We start from the raw sequence: 23,503 nt of genomic DNA, 5'->3' as shown, positions 1-23,503 counted from the left end.
TTTGTCAGTGGGCAAACGTACAGGGGGAACCAGCAGAGGAACAAATACTTTTTTCCCTCACTGTACTTATAAATGTGTCCCAATTAATAACATTATTGCTAAGTCCATACACAGTTGATGGATGGAGGTTCTGTGATAGGATATATTCTGGCAAATTTAAGTAATGTCTTTCTCTTGATACTGACGTGCTTACATGCTCACATTCAGCAAAGCTTATCTCATCACAAACAACATCCTGTAGACTGTAAATTTCTAGTCTGCCCAATAGCTATTTTTCCCTAAAGGATATCTTCTGAACCTGTTTAAAACCAATTGGGAATTTGTCATTTGTAACTGCCAAAGCTAAAGACAGTTGTTTGCCATCTGATGCCAATGAAGCAGCTTTAATGTTGCTTGTATCAGCTTCTCGTTTTGTGCTTGATGCCTATCTGTGAACACTTTAGTATATGTTTCAGGTAATCTTAAAACAGAGTTTACCCAATATACAGTACTGTGCAAAAGTTTTAAACAGCTGTAAAGAAATGCAAAGTAAGAATGCTTTTTAAAAATATATATTTTAATTACCGTATTCATTTTTATCAATTACCAAAATATAAAGTGGCAGAACAGAAGAAAAATCTAAATTAAATCAATACTTGATTTGACTACCCTCATCAACAAGGAATACTAAATATATACTATATATAAAGTAAATAAAATTTCTGAAGTTCTCCTTATGCAAAAATCCTTAAAACCATTACTACAATCTCAGCGCTGAACAGTGGTGCATTTAAGTTTTGTGCTGCCATAGGCCTGACTAAACTTGGACACCCCCTAATTTAAATATGACCCACCCCTTCCTGTAAAGGCCACACCTCTTCCTGTTTATGACCCGCCCTGTCATCTGTAAACCACAACCACAGACTATCAGTGCAACCTCATCAGTTCCCATAAGTTCAGCCTCATCAGTGCAGCCTTATCAGTGCCCATCAGTGCAGCCTCATTACTGCCCATCAGTGCAGCCTATCAGTGCCCATCAGTGCAGCTTACTAGTGCTGCCTTATCAGTCATCAGTGGCCACCAGCGCAGCCTCATCAGTGGCCATCAGTGCAGCCTCTTTAGTGGCCATCAGTGCAGCCTATTAGTTCCCATCAATGCAACATATCAGTTCCCATCAGGGCAGCATATCAGTTCAGCCCCATGAGTGAAGCTTATCAGTTCTGCCCCATGCCCATCAGTGCAGCCTCATCAGTGCCCATCAGTGCAGCATATCAGTGCTGCCTTATTAGTGCAGCCTCATAAGTGCCCATCAGTGCAGTTTATCAATACCCATCATTACTGCCTCATCAATGGCCATCAGAGCAACATATTAGTGCCCATCAGTGTAGCCTATTAGAGCCCCTTAGTGCAGCATGTCAGTGCCCATCAGTGCAGCATAGTCCAAATATCTTATAAGATAGGAGTAATCTTACTAACCCAGTGACATATTGCGATAGCACATATGAGGTGAGCAGGTCCAAAATATTATTGCCATCATATACAATTAAAGTCTTAATTGTATATGATGCAATGCAATATGCTTGCTCAAGGACAAGGATGTTTAAAGAAATGAAATTATATTATTGACACGATGCCTGCCATACCTAGGGGTGGAGCATTAGGCTGCAGTGCAACACTTATTAGCATTTGCAGCTGTCGGGCCAGTTGTAGTATGTGTGGTCGGCGACCTGCGGTCTGTCTGAATGTCCTCACAGGTCAGTATTATCATACCCACAGGTAGCAGTGTGACCGCTTTATGGGGCTGATTTGCCTCCTGGACCCTGCCCTCCAGCCCAATTCGCCTCATAAGACTGGCATTATACTAAAAGTGTAGCGCAAGCTGGTGGGGACCTTTTTCGTGCAGGAGCCGGGAGAAGGCTGTTTTTTTTTTTTTTTTTTGGGGAGGGAAGCTATTTTGCTGCCCCCCTGCAAAGTGCCACCCTAGGCCTGGGCCTTGTTGGCCTAGGCCAAGATATAGAACTGGCGCTGAATCGATTGAGGACTCAGGTAAGTATTTAAGGAGGTAGGAAAGCACAGGAAGAGTTAAAATGTTTTTTACCTTGAGGCTGAATTCACACTATGTGTGGTGACAAACATTTTACTGCATTGTAAAAGGTCTTTCACAGCAAGGACACACAAATCAATTGTTTCGTATGTATCCCATTCATACTGCAATGCAGCCTAGAGCTGCTCTGCAGCGTGCTGCAATAAATGCAGGCATGCTGCATTTTATCGCAGCGCACCGCACTGAATCACGTGGGACTGTACGGCAGTGCAGCATATCGCGCTGCTGTACAGCACCATGAATACACTTTAAATAAAGTTTGTGCAAAAAAAAACAGCCGCATGATGCGCTAAATCACACACCACACTGCCCTCTACCGCAGTCGGCAACAGACAGCTGCAGGAGCGGTAAAGTGCTCTGGCAGCTGTCTGTTGTAGTGAGAACCTAATGCAGGGAATGCATTAGGGTAAAAAAACATTTTAGCTTTAGAACCACTTTAAGTAAACCTATTGTAACAGAAATATGTAATCTGTCATTGCTGTCCTCCTAGAAGACTTATTGTCTCTGGCTTCAATATTTTTAAGTCAATACACTGGAAGTGCAAGTTAAAACACTGAAATTGTTTACTTTTTCAATAAAATGATCAAAATGTAGAAATAAATAAAAAAAAAAACGTATGATTAATATTGATTGAAATTAGATATATGATATAATTATAGCATCAATACCTGTAAGGGTGCATTAACACCGGTTTCTTGTCAATGTACATTGGCTAGTGATGGAACCTTATATGATCCTAAGGCTATACAAGTTCTTTAGGGTCAAAGGGTATGTCCTGCATTGCCAGTGCCACCCAGTAGTATTTCAGTCATCATATGAGTCATGATTCCTTTGTTAGGTTTGAGTGGTTTTCAACAAGTTCTGTGTGGAAGAATAAAGGCATGCAGATGAAACCACCCATGTGAATGTATCTTACAGGAGCTCTCATTGTTCCAATAGGTCATTTTTATTGTAACCGCATCAATACATGAGTATGAAAAGTCAGTCTTGGTACTTTCAGATTTGAATTTGTCGCTTAAGTCTTTTTTTAAATCATTTACCAGCACATTTTGTCCTTCAGTTCCATTACTCATTGATGCAATGAATAATTAAAGACCTATGCTGTATCACCAGTCTCAATCTCTAGAAATGAGGATGGCTTATTAATGGAAATATGCCATGAAAAATTTAGACCATACTGTGCCTCAGAGGAGAAATGTTTTCCAGTTACCTAAGTATACCTGTATTATAACATTACTGCCCTAAAGGTGAACATATACCATGTAGATCTCACTGAGTTATATACAGTATCTCACAAAAGTGAGTACACCCCTTACATTTTTGTAAATATTTTATTATATCTTTTTATGTGACAACACTGAAGAAATGACACTTTGCTACAATGTAAAGTAGTGAGTGTACAGCTTGTATAACAGTGTAAATTTGCTGTCCCTCAAAATAACTCAACACACAGCCATTAATGTCTAAACTGCTGGCAACAAAAGTGAGTACACCCCTAAGTGAAAATGTTCAAATTGGGCCCAAAGTGTTAATATTTTGTGTGGCCACCATTATTTTCCAGCACTGCCTGCAAAGAGGGTTACTCTTTGGCATGGAGTTCACCAGAGCTTCACAGGTTGCCACTGGAGTTCTCTTCCATCCCTCCATGATGACATCACAGAGCTGGTGGATGTTAGAGACCTTGCGCTCCTCCACCTTCTATTTGAGGATGCCTCACAGATGCTCAATAGGGTTTAGGTCTGGAGACATGCTTGGTCAGTCCATCACCTTTACCCTCAGCTTCTTAAGCAAGGCAGTGGTCGTCTTGGAGGTGTGTTTGGGGTCATCATGTTGGAATACTGCCCTGCGGCCCAGTCTCCGAAGGGAGGCGATCATGCTCTGCTTCAGTATGTCACAGTACATGCTGATATTCATGGTTCCCTCAATGAACTGTAGCTCCCCAGTGCCAGCAGCACTCATGCAGCCCCAGGCCATGACACTCCCACCACCATGCTTGATTGTAGCCAAGACACACTTTTCTTTGTACTCCTCACCTGGTTGCCGCCACACACGCTTGACACCATCTGACCCAAATAAGTTTATCTTGGTTCCATCAGACCACAGGACATGGTTCCAGTAATCCATGTCCTTAGTCTGCTTGTCTTCAGCAAACTGTTTGCAGGCTTTCTTGTGCATCATCTTTAGAAGAGGCTTCCTTCTGGGATGACAGCCATGCAGTCCAATCTGATGTAGTGTGTGGCGTATGGTCTCAGCACCAACAGGCTGACCCCCCACCCCTTCAACCTCTGTAGCAATGCTGGCAGCACTCATATGTCTATTTCCCAAAGACAACCTCTGGATATGACACGGAGCACATACTCTCAACTTCTTTGATCGACCATGGCGAGGCCTATTCTGAGTGGAACCTGCCTTTTTAAACCCCTGTATGGTCTAAGCCATCGTGCTACAGCACCGTTTCAGGGTCTTGGATATCTTCTTATAGCCCTAGGCCATCTTTATATAGAGCAAAAATTCTTTTTTTCAGATCCTCAGAGAGTTATTTGCCATGAGGTGCCATGTTGAACTTCCAGTGACTAGTATGAGAGATTGAGAGCGATAACACCAAATTTAACACACCTGCTCCCCATTCACACCTGAGACCTTGTAACACTAACGAGTCACATGACTCATTGAGGAGGGAGGTAAAATGGCTGATCAGGCCCAATTTGGACATTTGCACTTAGAGGTGTACTCACTTTTGTTGCCAGTGGTTTAGACATTAATGGCTGTGTACAAAGGGTATCGAACATTGGGGCATTGGTTGGGATTTTAAAGGTACCGTTCTAATATAACCAATATGACACAAGAAATAGTGTGTTCACTTGTTTAAAAAAAGAAAGAATATATAACTTTATTAAGTGTACATAATGGGATGCACAATCATATATCAACAGACATGGTGACTGACAGAAATTTTTTAAAAAATAACATGTAATAAAGATGTGCCAAAATGGCCAACATCATTATATCAACATGTGGTCACAGCCTTGTTTGCGTGGGTGGACTCTCCAAGAGGCTGCTGCCGGCCCAGATACCCTAGCCGATAGACAAACCTCTAGTGTATCCAACTTCCACTACCCGACATGTTTCGCGGTGTGAACCGCTTCCTCAGGGGCATAAGGAATTAACAGTGACCAACTATAGAGATAACATGAGAAAGAACAGTCATTAACATTATAGTTCAGCGATTCATGCTCAAATATCATATGATTAAATCATTATGAATATCCGTGTATGTCAAGAATGGAGTCTTGGGCCATAGACCCCTCCATCTTCTGACATTTGCACGTCATTTATTCAATCATAAATTGTCTTGAGTACTTACATAGATCACAAGAAGGTATTATTACCACTGACATGTAGGCCGAAGAACATGCGATATTCCTAGTTAATGAGACTGATGTATCGAAGCATCCAAGATGCATGTGCTGGGTGTCGACTATTGTCCCCCAGGCGAGTATGGACGATCACAACTAGCAGTTAGCCATGCCTAAAAAGGTATAGGGTATAGTCTGTACTAGTGAATCAACATAAATAAATCGGATGTAGATGGATATAATATCTAGATTAATTTACATTACTATTAGAGATAGACATATGTTCACTTAATGAATAGCTAGTATTTGCCATATATTGTTGTCTTAAGTAGAGTAATTCTATGGTAATCAATGGAAACAAAAGCAACATCTGAATATCTTAATACCCACCAAAATAAAGGCTAGCAGGCAACGCACTGGTCAGACGATGGAGATGGCGAGGTTAGATATATATGAAGCAAAAGGACATCTTTGTATATGAATATGATGGGCGGTACCGCCCGTGCTCCTCACAGCTGCGCACCGCGTCTACCGACGCAGGTGCGCGGTTGTACATCGGACCCCGTGACGTCAGTGCGGCGCGCGTCGCCCGACACTGACGACGGGGTTGACGACACTCATAAAAGCAGCGGCAAGGCATGGTTATGACGCAGACGATGGAGGCTGGACACATGCACTAAGAAAGGTAATGGCGTTTACCACGCTGTATTTATAGGGGAATTAACACAGGCTGCTACAGACCTTGTACCCCCGTTTTTTACCTACTCTATAGTTGTTTGATTCTTTGGGTAATTGTATGGCTTTTTATCACGGAAGAGTATTGGTTAGGCTGTGTCAAACATGCCTCCATTATCTGATATCAATATATATATACCTCCACAGATATCCAGGGGATCCCTGGGAGACCCAAAGACAACGGGACACTTTTATTCATATACAAAGATGTCCTTTTGCTTCATATATATCTAACCTCGCCATCTCCATCGTCTGACCAGTGCGTTGCCTGCTAGCCTTTATTTTGGTGGGTATTAAGATATTCAGATGTTGCTTTTGTTTCCATCGATTACCATAGAATTACTCTACTTAAGACAACAATATATGGCAAATACTAGCTATTCATTAAGTAAACATATGTCTATCTCTAATAGTAATGTAAATTAACCTAGATATTAAATCCATCTACATCCGATTTATTTATTTATGTTGATTCACTAGTACAGACTATACCCTATACCTTTTTAGGCATGGCTAACTGCTAGTTGTGATCGTCCATACCCGCTTGGGGGACAATAGTCGGCACCCAGCACATGCATCTTGGATGCTTCGATACATCAGTCTCATTACCTAGGAATATCGCATGTTCTTCGGCCTGCATGTCAGTGGTAATAATACCTTCTTGTGATCTATGTAAGTACTCAAGACAATTTATGATTGAATAAATGACGTGCAAATGTCAGAAGATGGAGGGGTCTATGGCCCAAGACTCCATTCTTGACATACAAGGATATTCATAATGATTTAATCATATGATATTTGAGCATGAATCGCTGAACTATAATGTTAATGACTGTTCTTTCTCATGTTATCTCTATAGTTGGTCACTGTTAATTCCTTATACCCCTGAGGAAGCGGTTCACACCGCGAAACATGTCGGGTAGTGGAAGTTGGATACACTAGAGGTTTGTCTATCGGCTAGGGTATCTGGGCCGGCAGCAGCCTCTTGGAGAGTCCACCCACGCAAACAAGGCTGTGACCACATGTTGATATAATGATGTTGGCCATTTTGGCACATTTTTATTACATGTTATTTTTTAAAAAATTTCTGTCAGTCACCATGTCTGTTGATATATGATTGTGCATCCCATTGTGGGATTATGTACACTTAATAAAGTTATATATTCTTTCTTTTTTTAAATAAGTGAACACACTATTTCTTGTGTCATATTGGTTATATTAGAACGGTACCTTTAAAATCCCAACCAATGCCCCAATGTTCGATACCCTTTGTATTCAATTAGGGATGTGGTACCTTATGACAATATTTACTTTTCCAATGAGCTAAATTTGTCGCTATTAATGGCTGTGTGTTGAGTTATTTTGAGGGGACAGCAAATTTACACAAGCTGTACACTTACTACTTTACATTGTAGCAAAGTGTAATTTCTTCAGTACTGTCACATGAAAAGGTATAATAAAATATTTACAAAAATCTGAGGGGTGTACCCATTTTTGTGAGATACTGTACACTGCTCAAAAAAAATAACACTTTAATAAAGGAACTAAAGGAACACTTTTTTTAACAGAGTTTAGCATCAAGTTAGTTAAACTCCTGGGATATTGATCTGGTCAGTTAAGTAGCAGAGGGGTTGTTAATCAGTTTCAGATGCTTTGGTGTTAATGAAATAAACAACAGGTGCACTAGATGGGCAACAATGAGATGACCTCAAAGACAGGGGTGGTTTTACAGGTGGAGGCCACTGATTTTTTTTCCCCTAGGCATCTTTTCTGAATGTTTTTCTCTAGTTTTGCATTTGGCTAGGGTCAGTGTCACTCATGGTAGCATGAGGCGATACCTGGACCCTATAGAGGTTGCATAGGCAGTCCAACTCCTCCAGGATGGCACATCAATATGTGCCATTGACATAAGGTTTTCTGTGTCTCACAGCACAATCTCAAGAGCATGGAGGAGATTCCAGGAGACAGGCAGTTACTCTAGGAGAGCTGGACAGGGCCGTAGAAGGTCTTTAACCCATCAGCAGTACCGGTATCTGCTCCTATGTGCAAGGAGGAACAGGATGAGCAGTGCTAGAGCCCTACAAAATGACCTTCAGCAGGCCACTGGTGTGAATGCCTCTAACCAAACAATCAAAAACAGACTTCATGAGAGTGGCCTGAGGGCCCAAAATCCTCTAGTGGGCTCTGTTCTCACTGCATGGCACTGTAGAGCTTGATTGGCATTTGCCACTAGTGCCTGGTGCTTTTCACATGAGAGCAGGTTCACCCTGAGCACATGTGACAGACGTGAAAGGTTCTGGAGAAGCTGTGTAGAACATTATCCTGCCTGTAACATCGCTCAGCATGACCAGTTTGGTGGTGGGTCAGTGATGGTCTGGGGGGCATATCCATGGAGGGACACACAGACCTCTACATGCTGGACAATGGCACCCTGACTGCTATTAGGTATTGAGAAAAAATCCTTGGACCCATTGTCAAACCCTATGCTGGTGCAGTGGGTCCTGGGTTCCTCCTGATGCACGACAATGCCTGGCCTCATGTGGGGAGAGTATGCAGCCAGTTCCTGTAGGATGAAGGAATTGATACAATTGAATGGCCCCCATGCTGCTTGACTTAAATCCAATAGAACACCTCTGGAACATAATGATGTTTCGGTCCATCCGACGCCGCCAGGTTGCACCTCAGTTTGTTCAGGAGCTCAGTGATGCCCTGGTCCAGATCTGGGAGGAAATACCCCAGGTCACCATCGGTCATCTCATTAAGGAGCATGCCCCAACGTTGTCCGGCTTGCTTACAAGCACGTGGGGATTATACAAACTACTGAGTGCCATTTTGAGTTGCTGCAATGAAATTTCAGAAAAATGGAGTAGCCCACTGTATCATTTTTTCAATTAGATTTTTGGGGTGTCTTTGAATTCACAATTATTGATTATTTTCACAACAATGTGGCATCCTTTGGTTCCTAACACATTACCCAGTCCATATCAGTATAGATATCCAGCATGATATTTTTCTCTGATGTGTTTTCAAAGTGTTCCTTTAATTTCTTTGAGCAGTGTACAATATCAGACAGGCCTCTGAAGTACAAATCTGATAGATCGGAAAAGAACATGTTTCGTAAATTTGTGAACCCCAGCAATCTCCCATCTGGCATTTCCTTTGAAAATCCAGATTCCTTGAAGTACATGCAAACCCAATCACTGAAATCCCATAGAAGATTTGACGTGTTAGCATATTAACCACTTAAGTCCCCTGGCTTTCTTCTTCCTAAATCCCCTTGAGTCCCTGAGTATTTTTCATTTCAGGCTGTCTTGTATCCACACATTATTTCTTAAAGGTTTAAATAGTCTACCCTCACAAATATACATCATTTCTTTGTGTATAGTAAGGGCTTTAATTTGGTAGCAAATGTGGATACATACATTTTTATTACCTTGGTTTTTATTGGGAATAAATAGTAACAAAATCGGAAAAACAAAGTCAGCTGATTAAAATGATATCACATTAGTGCGACTTTTATGTAATGTACAATAACAGAATGGTAAAGCTCAAAGTGAATGCACGTGTTTCTGTTAGGAGGGTTTCTCTTATTTTGAGGTCGGGTTCACACTGTGTGCGGAGTTGCTCACAGCAGGGGGTCCGGTGTGTACCTGTTCACCGTTTCAGATCTGAGTTCGGTCCGAATAAATTTTTGGCTGAATTCTGACCAGAAACGGACACACAGGACCCTTCTGCAAACCACTCCGCAGCTGTCCCTGAGCTGTGTAAACCGGCTCCATTAATTGCGGATCAATCTCCTGACATGCAAATTGGATGCGGTGAAACCCATATTCAATTCGCACCAGTGTGAACCCAGCCTGATGCTACAGTCTGATGCACACAGTCATGTGATTCACTCTCTTGTTTGTGATGTGATCATACTTTAATAAAAAACAGTTTTGACCTGAAGATCCGTGGTGTGCTGGCAATTATCTACACTGTGTCATTCACAGAAATTACACATTTGACATTCCTCCAACTGAAATCCTGTACCGTAAGAATTTGCAGGAGCCTGGCAATGGACCCACGATCCACTGATCATTGTATAATGCTTTGCAGGCTTATTTGTATAAAAAATAAATAATAATAAAAAAGAAAAATGTTCCTGTAAAAATGTGTGCATTTATTATCAGTGATGCACCGAAATCATGGCTGCAGAAAATTATCACCCGAAAAAAAGGGTTTTCAGCATTGTGCCGAATGAAGAAAAAGTGCTATAATGGCTGCTGAAAACGCGCACAATTTTGCGGCGATTTTACCACGTTTTTAATGCTATTTTACCTTGCTTATGGTGTGTTTTTCATAGATCATGTGACTCAAAAAATGCATCTAAAAATGCAACACAGGTGCATTTTTGATGCATTCTTGCTGCGTTTTCAATGTGTTTCAATGGGGAGGTGCGATTTTGGTGCGGTTTGCCAAATATGCAACAAAAATGCAAGCAGGGTTTTTAACACCGCTTCAAAAGGTGCCAATAATGGCTGACAATAAATGCATATTCATTTAAGTTCATTTTATTACATAAAGTTAAATATAATACAATTGTTTATAAAATTTACATTTTTTAAAAACCGTCGGTTTTGGCCAAGTGCATCCTGAATTTTCAGTTTCTGTTTGGACACTGAAATTATTTATTTAAAGGTAAACCTAGCAATAGTTGGACCTCAAGTGGTTCTTATCATTTTAAAAGTAGTTATCAGTCTTTTGAAATCTGCAGCTTTCAGTAAAATATTATCTGGTGATCCCCAGGCACTTTATGTACTGTATAGGGTGACAATGATGTTTCCGTCTCCTAGCTGTATTCCTACATTGTCACCTGTCACACGAACGTCTGATGGAGACTACAAGTGGGTGTTTCAATACCCATTACACAGGCAAGGTCCACTGTTTTCAAATTGATAATGGCTGTGCTGAAACACAAATAGCTTAAATTTATATATCATAAAAGGTGCTAGAGAGGTGTGACCACATGTTACCTTCTGCCCATTGTCATATGTCTAGGGTTGCCTTGGTTCTGGCAAAATAAAGGACAGAGGGTGGGGTAGAGGGTGGGGTGGAGGGTGGAGCCATGGGTAGAGTAGGCAGTGGGGCTAAGCTACAGCTAATAGTGCTGCATGTAGTGGGCCATGCCAAAGTTTTTTTTTTATTTTTTTTTTTGGGGGCTAAAGAACCTTGACATAAGCTTGACAGGATGATGATGTCTCCATGATCAACAGCACTGCAAGCAGTTCAGTATACAGTGGCAAAGAGCATGGCAACGTGATCCCATATTGCGGTCGTTACCATTACTCATGACACCCACTAAACTTATATGTTCATATGGGGATTCGCTGGGGGGACGTTTGTGCCCTGGGGGTGCCTGGGGTGGGGCCGGGGGCTGGTCCGGACACAGTGTTGTTCCCAGTGGGGTGGCTGGGCTTGCGGTCCCGTTTCTCTGGCGCCGCCTGGGTGCCCTCGTTGGTTGGGTGCGGACTGTCCCTTGGGTGCCACTTGTAGTTGGGTGTACTGTGTGTTTGTGCATTGATGTATGCTTTATCACTTCTACTGTACAACCTCTTTGTGGTTGCTGTGAATGTTGACTTTGTTTACTATTATCTTGAAAATTCTTAATAAAAACTATTGAATAGAAAATGAATACAGACACCTTCATTTAAATCTGGAATAATCCCAATTATATGGGAAGGGTGGCAACCCTTTACACACACTTACAAGCTTCTAGCAAACTTTTGTATTAAAACAGAGATTTTTAGTTTGTGTGTATTGCAATACATGTTCAGGCTGACCAGCTGTGTCAGAGTAATTCCTCTCTGTCCACCCCTTACTCTACTTTACAAAATGCCAAATACATACTAGCACATTATATTCACATTAGAGAAGCTCTGACTATGCTCTTGGTTCTCACCTATAAATCTATAAAAAATATTTCATATATAGTGTGAACAACACATTTTTTGTTCAGTGATCATTCATTCCTTGATTCATTGATCTTGCTGTTCCTGAATAGGATTTTAATCTAGATTCCTTTAATTTAAAAGACAAAACGTTACCCAGGTAGTACTCTTTTTGACTGGCAATTTATATTCTTGATAACTTTTATCAAGTGAAAATTTGAGTATTTGTCACTCCTTTTTCTGTTCCTCACAAGTTATGTTTATTAAACTGGAAATCAGTTAAGCCAGGTTCACCATATCTGTTTTTGTTCATTTTTAGTGCACTTTTTACATGCGCGTTTACACACATTTTCATCATGCTGTTGGGCAGCACATCACATGAACATGCACACAAAAATGGACATGTTTTATTTTTCAAACCGCAGTGCAGCATACAGCAACATCGCTTCTTATATCACATTTTTTTTTCCTTACAAAACACAAACTAAAACATAAAGGTATGAACAGGGCCTTAAAACAGAAAAAAATAATTTCCTAACATTTGATCATCTAGTGGTTGAAACTTCATTGACTTTTTTTTTTTTTCATAGGAAGTTCTGTCCAAACATTGCTTATGCCAACATTGATTTTGAATCATAATTTTTTAACCTATGTTGTTTCTTTGTGTCCAGGCTAGCCTTGGGGGGCGTGTTAGAATGATTGTAACAGGAGCTGCACCCGCATCACCTACAGTTTTAGGATTTCTACGAGCAGCCCTTGGATGTCAGGTACATTAAATTATTTTTATAACTTTTGTTAACCTATAAATATATTTTTAAAAATGTTTTTTTTTAATTTGCTGTCTAACATAGATATTAAGTTACTGCATGCCTCCAGACACAGTTTAAATGATGCTTGTATAGCACTCTCCCCCCCCCCCCCCATAAGGACTGCCATAATCACACTTTCCGGGTCCCCCTGAGTTACCAGCATACAGTTCTTTAGTTCTCCTTCCTTGGCTTCTTTCAAAAATCAGTCCAGGGGTATTTGGTTGTTTTAGGTTTATTTAAATTAGGGATAGGAGTAGGGAATAGTGGGATACTCCAAATTAACTATGCACAATTGGTTGAGGACACCTATCTTCAGGCACAGCCGGGCTGTTTATTCACCCTGCCACTATAGGTGAATTTGGGAATTAAGTCTCTTTCCTAAGATGACTTGGTGAGCTTGTAATTATCTTCAGGATACTCTCTCTCTAGCATCCTCTTTCTATCCACCGCCAAAACCCATCCACTGACTATCCTACACTTGGGGTGGCCCCCCTCAGGTCAGGCCCCCCCGACACGAGTCCCTGTAGTCACGATGCAGTGGTCCCAGGGTCTCCAGTGTCTCCCCCTCAGTCAGCTCACCTGGGTTCAGCTCTTCTCATCCGTCCCTTCAGTCCTCAGGACGACCTCCTGCAACCGCATGCCACTTCTACAGAGGAGGAGGCAGCCACCCCCCTCCCTCCGGGACTCTGCTCTCCAGCCAAAGACCCAGCAGCACATGTGCTTTGGGCTTTTATACGGTATCCAAAAATGTTTAGCAATTAAATAGCCTTGTAGGGAGGCTACCTATAGCGCTTGCTGGTATGTACACAACCTTGGCAGGGATGTTTTGTGCAAAAAATAATAATATTTGTGTGTCTGTGGCAAAGAATGTATAAAGCTCTAAATACAACCCTTGTGCTTTGTAAACAGTATGATAAATGTTTCACACCATATAAAACATCTGATTCATTGGCAAGAATAATAGATAGTGATATAAATAATATACATATATTCCATACAATAGTGCAAATAATAAATAAATGTAATTATATAATAGTGGAGTATAAAGTGCTTGTGGCTTAAAAATACTAGATCAAGTCCATATATTGTGACTGTAGTGACAAAGTTCAAAATAGTAGATTTCTTGTGCAAATAATGCTCATCCAACGCAAAAAAAGTGCAGGTGCTCAATGTGGAAATTTTCCAATCCACTCTGTGACAATAGTGCAGCTCTAATTCCTCTCCACCGTGGTAAGGTAAGGGTGGGTCACTTACCAGATAGAGTGGGTCTTGTATGCCTTATAGCCAGTGGTGTATTTAGGTTTTGTGCTGCCCTAGGCCTGACTAAACTTGGGCACCCCCTAATTTAAATATGACCCATCCCTTCCTGTAAAGGCCACACCCTTTCCTGATTATGACCCACCCTGTCATCTGTAAATCACAGACCACAACCACAGTCTATCAGTGCCCATCAGTGCAGCCTCATATGTTCCCATAAGTGCAGCCTTATCAGTGCTCTTCAATGCAGCCTCATTACTGCCAATCAGTGCAGCATATCAGTGCTGCCTTATCAGTGCAGCCCCATCAGTGCAGCTTATCAGTGCTTCCTCATCAGTGGCCATCAGTTTAGCCTATTAGTGCCCATCAGTGCAACATATTAGTCCCCATCAGTGCAGCACATCAGTACTGCCTTATCAGTGCAGCCTCATTAGTTCCCATTTATCAATGGCCATCAGTGCAGCATATCAGTGGCCATTAGTGCAGCATATCAGTGCACCTCATCAGTGGCCATCAGTGAAGCCTTATTAGTGCCCATTAAAACAGCCTTATGTCACTGGATTAGTAAGATTACTTCTTTCTTTTAGAATATTTGGACTTTTGTTTGCTGCCACTGACTGTAATCATAGGATTATTTCACTTATTTGTATAATGACTAGGAAATCCAGTCTTTATACAAATAAATGAAATAATCAGTGGCATCAAACACAAGTCCACATATCCTATAAGATAGGAGTAATCTTACTAACCCAGTGACATATTGCGATCGCACAAATGAGGTGAGCAGGTCCAAAATATTATTGCCATCATATACAATTAAAAGTCCTAATTGTATATGATGGAATTCAATATGCTCGCTCAAGGGCAAGGATGTTCAAACAAATGAAATTATATTTTTGACATGATGCCCGCCATACCTGGGGGTGGAGGAGGGTAGGCGGAGCATTTGGATGCAGTGCCACACTTATTAGCATTGGCGGCCGTAGGGCCAGTTGTATTAAGTGTGGTCAGCGGCCTGCGGTCTGTCTGAATGTCCTCATCGGCCGGTATTATCATACCAGGAGGTAGCAGTGTGACCGCTTTATGGGGCTTCCAGATTGATTTGCCTCCTGGACTCTGTCCTCTGGCCCAATTCCCCCCGTAAGACTGACACTATACTAAAAATGTAGCGCAAGCCGGTGGGGACCCTTTTCATGCGAGAGGCGGGAAAAGGCTGTTTTTTTTAGTGCGGGGTGCAGCTTTTTTGCTGCCCCCCTGCAAAGTGCTGCCCTAGGCCTGGGCTTTGTTGGCCTAGGCCAAGATACAGCACTGCTTATAGCAGATCAAGACCAGTATAGCTTAAATAGCCTCCAGGCTAATGGGAATCTCCTCGTGGCTCTCCAATCATGGGATGAATGGGGTGGTGAGTTTCCTCCTCTCCTCTCACCTTACAAGCTTGGTATTCACAGAGAAATATACTAACAACCTTCATTAATTCTGCAGAGTCCTGTTCTCAGTGTCATTCAATCCCCCTCCTTACTCGCTCTAAGCCCAGCTTCACAGTTCCTCCAGTAGCATCTGTCCCGACATGGGGACTCTGTCTTCACATTTACTCATACACATATACTCCATTATTATATAATTATATTTATTTATTACTTGCACTATTGTATGGAATATATGTATATTATTTATATCACTATCTATTATTCTTGCCAATGAATCAGATGTTTTATATGGTGTGAAACAATTATCATACCTTTTACAAAGCACATGGATTGTATTTAGGGCTTTATAAATTCTTTGCCACAGACACACAAATATTATTATTTTTTGCACAAAACATCCATGCCAAGGTTGTGTACATACCAGCAAGCGCTATAGGTAGCCTCACTACAAGGCTATTATTGGTAAACATTCACTCACCTCTTCTATAGCTGCTGCTACTTATTATTATATCATTTTTATATCTATTTAATATTTATATACCATCAGGCGCGGGGAATATACCTTTGGTATATTTTTATTACAGTATCCTGACCTGCCCTCTGCCAATCACCAGGACTGTATCAAAGCCTATGCACACATCCATCAGTTTCCTCCCACTGCCCAACATGCCTCCCTACAGAACCAGTGTGAAACTCACTCTAGACAAAATGAATCGCATATTAAGCACAATGAGCAGACCTTACTAACCGATCCTGCTCTCTGATAGGCAGAGGACAATATAGATTTACCTGCAGCCCCTCTAGTAAACAGACAAGGCTCAAGACTTTACTCACTAGCACCTACCTAAGAGGGTGCTACACTTTCTTTTCTGAATTACTGAAGGAGCAATAAAAATAAAATCTCTGTGCTGCAAACTTTTCAATTTGTTTGATGGTGGTTACCAGGAGCAACCCCACACCATAATCCCCACTCCACCAAATGATTTGGAACAGTGCACAAAGCAAGGTCCATAAAGACATGGATGAACAAGTTACAAGTTTGGGGTGGAGGAACTTGACTGGCCGGCACAGAGTCCTGACTTTTGAGTCCTGACTAGCGGTATTCCCGAGTGTGGCTCGGGGTTAACTTTCAGTACCAAAAGTGGTAACCCCCGAGCCACACTTGGGATTACTCCGCAATGTTACTCACCTTCCCTGCGCTCCCCCGCCGTCCTACCCACCATCCTCCCTGGCATCCTTACAGTCTCTACCCGCTCTGTGCACAGCCGATTGCCGGCACTTGCCTTCCAGTTCCCTTCCCTGCGACACAGGGGGGTGGAACCGGCGGCAAATTCAAAAGTGTTATACACAAATGACACGATACAAAGCTGTGATCCTAACAGATCACACTGTATCATGCCATTTCACCACAGGATTTCACCTGGTGACTTTTCAGTGCCCTACCTGTGCTTTTCCAGTGCTTTGTGCCTGGAAAATTTTGAACGACCATGGCGTCCAAAAGTGTTCTTTTTGCGCAAAAGCACTTTTAGATGAACTGGAAAACAGCGTCAGTGAAACTGAGTTACTTGAAGAACTGAGCGATAGCGATTCGTTGGAAAATTCGTCAGCAGGTACAAAAAGTGATGACAGCAACGATTCTGATGTGCCAGAAAGAGACATCAGAATCGTCGCTGTCGTCACTTTCCGTACCTGATGACGAATTTTCCCACAAATCGCTATCGCTCAGTTCTTCAAGTAACTCAGTTTCGCTGTCGCTGTTTTCCAGTTCATCTACAATCGCTTTTGCGCAAAAAGAACGCTTTTTGGATGCCATGGTCGTTCTCAATTTTCCAGGCTCAGGCGGGGCACTGGAAAAGTCACCAGGTGAAATCCTGTGGTGAAATAGCATGATACAGTGTAATGCGTTAGGATCACAGCTTTGTATCATTTGTCATTTAGTGTATTTACAATTTTTAAATTGCCGCCAGTTCCACCCCCCTGCGTTGCAACGCTCACAGGGAAGGGAACCGGAAGACAGGTGCCGGCATCGGCCAGGAACACAGCGGGAGGACGGCGGGGGAGGACGGCAGGGGATCGCAGGGGAAGGTGTGTTTTAAAATGTAAAACAACAGATTTCCTTGCAAAATAATGTACCGCTTTTAGCACAGAAATCCTGACATAATCAGACTGCCAGGGAGGTTAACCCAATAGAACACCTTTGGGTGCAGACTGTGAGCCAGCCCTTCTCTCCAACATCAGTGCCTGACCTCAGAAATGCGCTTCTGGAAGAATGGTCAAACATTCCCATAGACACACTCTTAAACCTTGTGGACAGCCTTCCCAGAAGAGTTGAAGCTGTTGTGCGTGCAAAGGGTGGGCCAACTCAATAGTGAACCCTACAGACTAAGACTGGGATGCCATTAAATTTCATGTGTGTGTGTAAAGGCAGGTGTCCCAATACTTTTGGTAAAATAATGTATGTCACAGTACTTTTATTTACAAAATATGCCTTAGTTACTGTGCCACAAGCGGAAATATAACAGATATGTACAAACCTCAGCACATACATTTTTAAGGAATTAAACTGTTTCATTATATATATATATTTTTTTTCTACACACTATGTAAAGAAGAACATCCGGAGTATAAAATGTACTTAGTGTGCAGTGGTCAAGAGTATGAAATGTACAACCTAGTGCATATAGTGTAGGGTTGCCAGGGGTGAGTAATGCACTCCTGGCCCCAGAAGTTTGTATCACACAGACTGAAGGGCTCAGAAGTGTGCAATACAGAAAATAAAAGGTCAGGAGTGCATAACACACAAATTGCAGGGGCCAAGAGTGCGTACTGCACAGAGTACAGGAGCAAGGAGTGCATATCACAAAAAGTGCAGAGGTTAGGAATACATATGGCACAGGGCTCGGTGCAGAGCTCAGGAGTGTGTAACATACAGGCAATCATACAGAATACAATGGAAAATTACCCCCTCTTCCCAGTACAATTCTCTCCCCTCTAGGGCCAAATCCCTACAATACGAATCTCAAATCTCCACCAACAGCCCCAAACCCTCCCAGTACAGATCTTCCCCCACAGCCTTAACTTCCCCCTCCAAACCCACCCCTCAATACAGATGCCCCCAGTAAAGCCCTCTTCCTTGCCAGTTTACTCCACCAGCACAGACCCAATTTCAGTATAGATTACCCCTGTCAACTTGGCAGATGCAATTGCAGACTTCAGAGTATGTGGAAGGCTTCCCCTTGGATGTGACCAAAGCAGAGGAGCCTCCCCCATGGCTCGGAACTGATGCTATTAGGTGGGCAGAATTGGCACTGCAGAGCAAATCCCATAAGTACAGCAGTAGCGTGCAACACAAAAAAAACTTTGAGCATCTGCAACAGCCCCAGAGTGTCAGCACCCAGTGCAGACCACACCCTCTAAACACACTACTAGTTGGTGAAAAATTACAGTAATATTAATAAATGTTAGATATTGCGAATAATCAATGTCAGTAAAAGCTCAGGTTGTACTATCAAGTTTCCTGGTGTAAAACATTTCCTGGCAAAAATAGCCCCTAGAAATCAATTTCAGTTAGTTCTGGACCGGAAAGATTTGCCCCCTTAATGACCAGGCCATTTTTTGCGATTCAGCACTGCGTTACTTAAACGGAAAATTACGCGGCTGTGCGATGCTGTACCGAAATAAAATCAATGTCCTTTTTTCCCACAAATAGAGCTTTCTTTTGGTTGTATTTGATCACCTCTGCGATTTTTCTTTTTTTTTTTTTTTTGCGCTATAAACAAAAAAAGACTGACATTTCTGAAAAAAAAAAAAAAAACAATATTTTTCACATCCTGCTATATAACATTCCCCCCCAAAAAAATTAAAAATTAAAATTTTTCATCCTCTTAGGCCAGTTTATATTCTGCTACAAATTTTTGGTAAAAAAAATCACAAAAAGCGTACGTGCAAAAGTTATCACGTCTACAAACTATTGGAAAGATTTATGTCATTTTTGTTTATTTCTTTTTTTACTAGTAATGGTGGCAATCTGCGATTTTTAGCAGGACTGAAACATTGCGGCAGACAGATCGGACCCTTAACTAACATTTTTTACACTTTTGGGTGGACCAGTGACAGTGCTAAATGCACTGTTACTGTAATAATGACATTGGCAGGGAAGGGGTTAACCTAGGGGTGATCAAAGGGTTAAGTGTGAGCCTAGGGGAGTGTTTTCTAACTGTGAGGGGAATGGGCTTGTGAAATGACCATAGAGACCTGTGATCCTATAAAGAAAAATCACAGGCACTCTGTGATCATTTCAGAGAGAGGAACGGTCACCTGTGTTTACAACAGCTGACCGTCCTTCTCTCTCAGCGGGGAGCGATAGCAGGTGCCCTGGCGGCAATCGCGGCTGCGGGCCCTGTGCTTGCCCCCAGCACCATGCGCGCGACCGACAGGGGAGGCAGCCTTCCGCAGGAAATCTGCGGTGGGCGATCTTAATGTGGTTAAAAACCTCTTGGCAGGGTGCATGCATTTGTGAAGAGATGCCTTCTTTCAAATGGCAACAGGAAGGTAGCATTATCTCTGAGTATTTATTATCTCTCACAGAGATTATAGTATCCCCCCCCCCCCCCCCCCGACAATGCATTTATCTTCTTTTCGCTCCAGAAAAACGAAGTCACCTTTTTTTCTGGCATTATGTAAAGCGAGCATCTGCTTGCTGGACTTAATCTAGGCAAGCATTGATTTTGATCAATATATGGCCACTGTGGTTGAACAGAAGTCGATCTGCAGTGCTGATCTGTGTAATTCTGATGGTGAGGGAGTCTTCCCATTGTCAGAATACAAAGGCACAGCAAGGAGAATTCTGGTATCCACCTCAAATGTGTGGATGGAGGAATTGTTTCAATTGACTCATCCATGGCCAACTCCTGGTCTGACGAAGGAGCCTTACTGCACATGCTCCGAAACGCGTGACTGCCCTTGTGACGTCACCACGTTCCTGCGGTCCACGAGCGAGGCGTGCTTTCCATTGTGACCTCGGCTCGGGACCTTCCTCCTTACTGCTCCACACCTCTTCTCGCGGCTTCAGGAAAAGGGAGCCAATAGGGAATCCATGGAACGAACCCTCGTGATGTCCCCACATGCCTTCTCTTCACGATGATCGTGTAAGTGTTCTTTATTTGTGTGTCATTAAATGGTTTTACACTGCACTTAGAGGCGCCTTCCTTTTTCCTTTTCATGTTTACCTAGTGGAGGTGGCTTCTGCTCTCTGGAAGAGCGGCCCTAGGGACAGCCAAGAAACCATTCACCCACACAGGAGGCCAACATCGTGTGTTTTAAAGACTGATCGCACCCACAGAAGCACCCTATGGTCTATATATTCCTGTAGATAAGAAGAATGGTGTATGTGGTGCCTGTGCAGTTCTTGCTGTGTTCTCAAATGTCTGAAAGAGTAATAACCCCTGCTGCAGCCTCCTTTAGACCTACTTACAATGTTGCAGTCTGATCACTGAAGGTGAAGAGACTGAGGAGATTCTTACTCCTCCTGCAGCAGATGGATGGCATATTCTTAACCTAATTTGAGTAATTTAAATGGAGCCTATGTTTACCATTAAAAGGTATAAGGTAGAGCATTTTTGAAAAAGTATGCTGTAACCACATAAGAGTTCATTAATGCCAACCTGCAAAGTTACTGAAAAGTCCACTTTAACTGAGCAAGCCATGTTACTTACCGATAAAATTACATGTTCTGTACTTCCTTCCTCACGTCAACATGACTGACACTATGTTTTTGTTAGGTATACGAAGGTTATGGGCAGACAGAATGTACAGCCGGTTGCACCTTTACCACCCCTGGGGACTGGACATCAGGTATATGTGTCTGCTACATATTTATCATATGTGCATGCAGTAATATTCTTATGTCTTCCTCATTTTATTGAATACAGATATACATCGAAAGATCATATTTACTGAACAAAAATAACAGCGTTTCCACACTTCTACAATGTCCCAAACAATCCCATATGGGATTCACTGCTGGTCCACACTAGTGCGATGCCAAACACTGCATGTGATTCGCACAGCATTGCTGTGCAGATCACATGGGATATCTGTGCAATGTGATTTCAGACATACAAATGTATGGCTGAAATGGCATTGCATTCACACCAAAATGGTGCAGGACCCTTTTTTTGGTTCGCACTGGAATCGTATCACATGGGTGTTCACACCTATGCAATCCGGTTCCTGCACCATTTTACAGTTTGCACTGTAATCTGTGAACCAATCTGCGGGTGTCATTAACTTTACATTGACACCCCCAGCGATTCGCAGATATCAGTGTGAACCACTGTGCGATTCTGGTGCAATGCGGGAACGAGCACTGATTCGCAGGGTTTCCCGCATTGCAATAGTGTGAACCAGATCTTAATGAGATTGTTTAAATCAAAAAGATGGCCCATACATTTGATAAACATGCACCAGCAAACTGCAGTTTAAAGGTGAACTCCAGTCTAAATGCATCATTATTTAAACTGGGAATAGATGTATGCTATCTCAATAGTACCTACCATGTATGTGTTTTATCCTTGCATGCATTTTCTTGCAAAAAATATTTTATTGCGCAAAAAGAGGTGCATCTGTTAACACAATGGCTACTGCATAGAATGTTACTCATCCCTACAATGCATCCATATTTCTACTACATTTTAGTTGGAATTGGCTAGACATCCAATGCAAACTGAATGTAAGCTACATTGCAGATACCACCACCACCATAAGGAAATGTTTAGTACCATTGACACGTCTATTTTATCTTGGCTGGAATTCTTCTTGAAAACTGTATATCTAAAATGAAAATTTAGCTTTGAAAAATACAATGGCTGTTTTATATACTCTGGGTTTGCTGTGGGTTGACATGGGCCTGAAGACAGATAAGTCCATCCTTTACCAAGGAGAATACACCCCAAATCTCAATTTCAGTACATCCTATGGGGTTGATTTACTAAAATTGGACAGTCCAAAATCTGATGCAGCAACTGCCATTTTTTTTTTTTGTCAAAGCTTAATTGGACAAGCTGAAGTTAGAAGCTGATTGGCTACCATGCACAGGTGCACCAGATTTTACTATATAAATTCTATTCCTACCAAATCCTACCAGGTCTGCAAACTGGCAACTTGGGCCAGGTGGGGGAGAAATATCACCACAACCAAAGAAAAATGGATATGATCTCAACCTTCCCCCCAGTCTTCAGAATTATTGGACAGTAATTTTGGAAACTCATGAAACATACACTGTAATGGCACTCATTGAGTTAAAATCACATACAATACCTTTATTTTACAAAATTATAATTAAAATTACAAACCGACATATACAATTTAAAAAGCTACCAACCACCAGATCTCCACCCACTGGCTAGCTTTGGTAATTGCAATGGTGGAGTGCATACTGTAGCAATATCATGATAAATGATTGCCTGGTCAGTAAATGCTATAGTATCACATGCAAACTAGTATATTCAGGTAAAGAGCAATAAGGATATGCAAAGAAAGCAACTAATAGCAAACAGCTGTATTTACTTTTACTAGAGTCATATCAGTTAAGAAGATATTTAGCATATGGTTGCATTACTTTACTGCACTTTGCATATATCACTGGTATTAAGTAAGCCCCCTGTTGGGTTTTTTCTACAGAAAGATGCATATGTCCAGAAAAGATTATATTACTATGGATGTGCTTAGGCATGCTAGATACTGTATTGGTTCCAGGGGCAGGTGAGGATGAAGAGAAAGTTGTACAACATCTGGAAATCTGTTGCTAAATCAGGGATGGCAAGGAAGGATATTTAATGGGCCAATACACTGCTGATTCTGGGATGGCAGACATGGAGATCTCCAAGCCTGCTGCTGAGCCATAATT

General features: G+C 41.9%; 1 protein-coding gene across 2 annotated transcripts in view; it reads left to right on the top strand.

The window, feature by feature from the left end:
• LOC309553519 (long-chain-fatty-acid--CoA ligase 6-like) overlaps positions 1-23,503 on the top strand; it is a 351,689-nt gene that overhangs the window by 308,957 nt on the left and 19,229 nt on the right. For both annotated transcript variants that reach the window (XM_082254765.1, XM_082254764.1), the window contains exons 14-15: positions 12,776-12,871; positions 21,378-21,450. In XM_082254765.1, the coding sequence (XP_082110891.1) occupies positions 12,776-12,871; positions 21,378-21,450 (169 nt within the window). The remainder of the gene's footprint in view (positions 1-12,775; positions 12,872-21,377; positions 21,451-23,503) is intronic.

This window comes from Pelophylax lessonae (genome assembly GCF_965119305.1).
Source record: "Pelophylax lessonae genome assembly, chromosome: 4".
NCBI classification, from domain to species: domain Eukaryota; kingdom Metazoa; phylum Chordata; class Amphibia; order Anura; family Ranidae; genus Pelophylax; species Pelophylax lessonae.
This window is presented reverse-complemented; position numbering and strand designations above follow the sequence as displayed.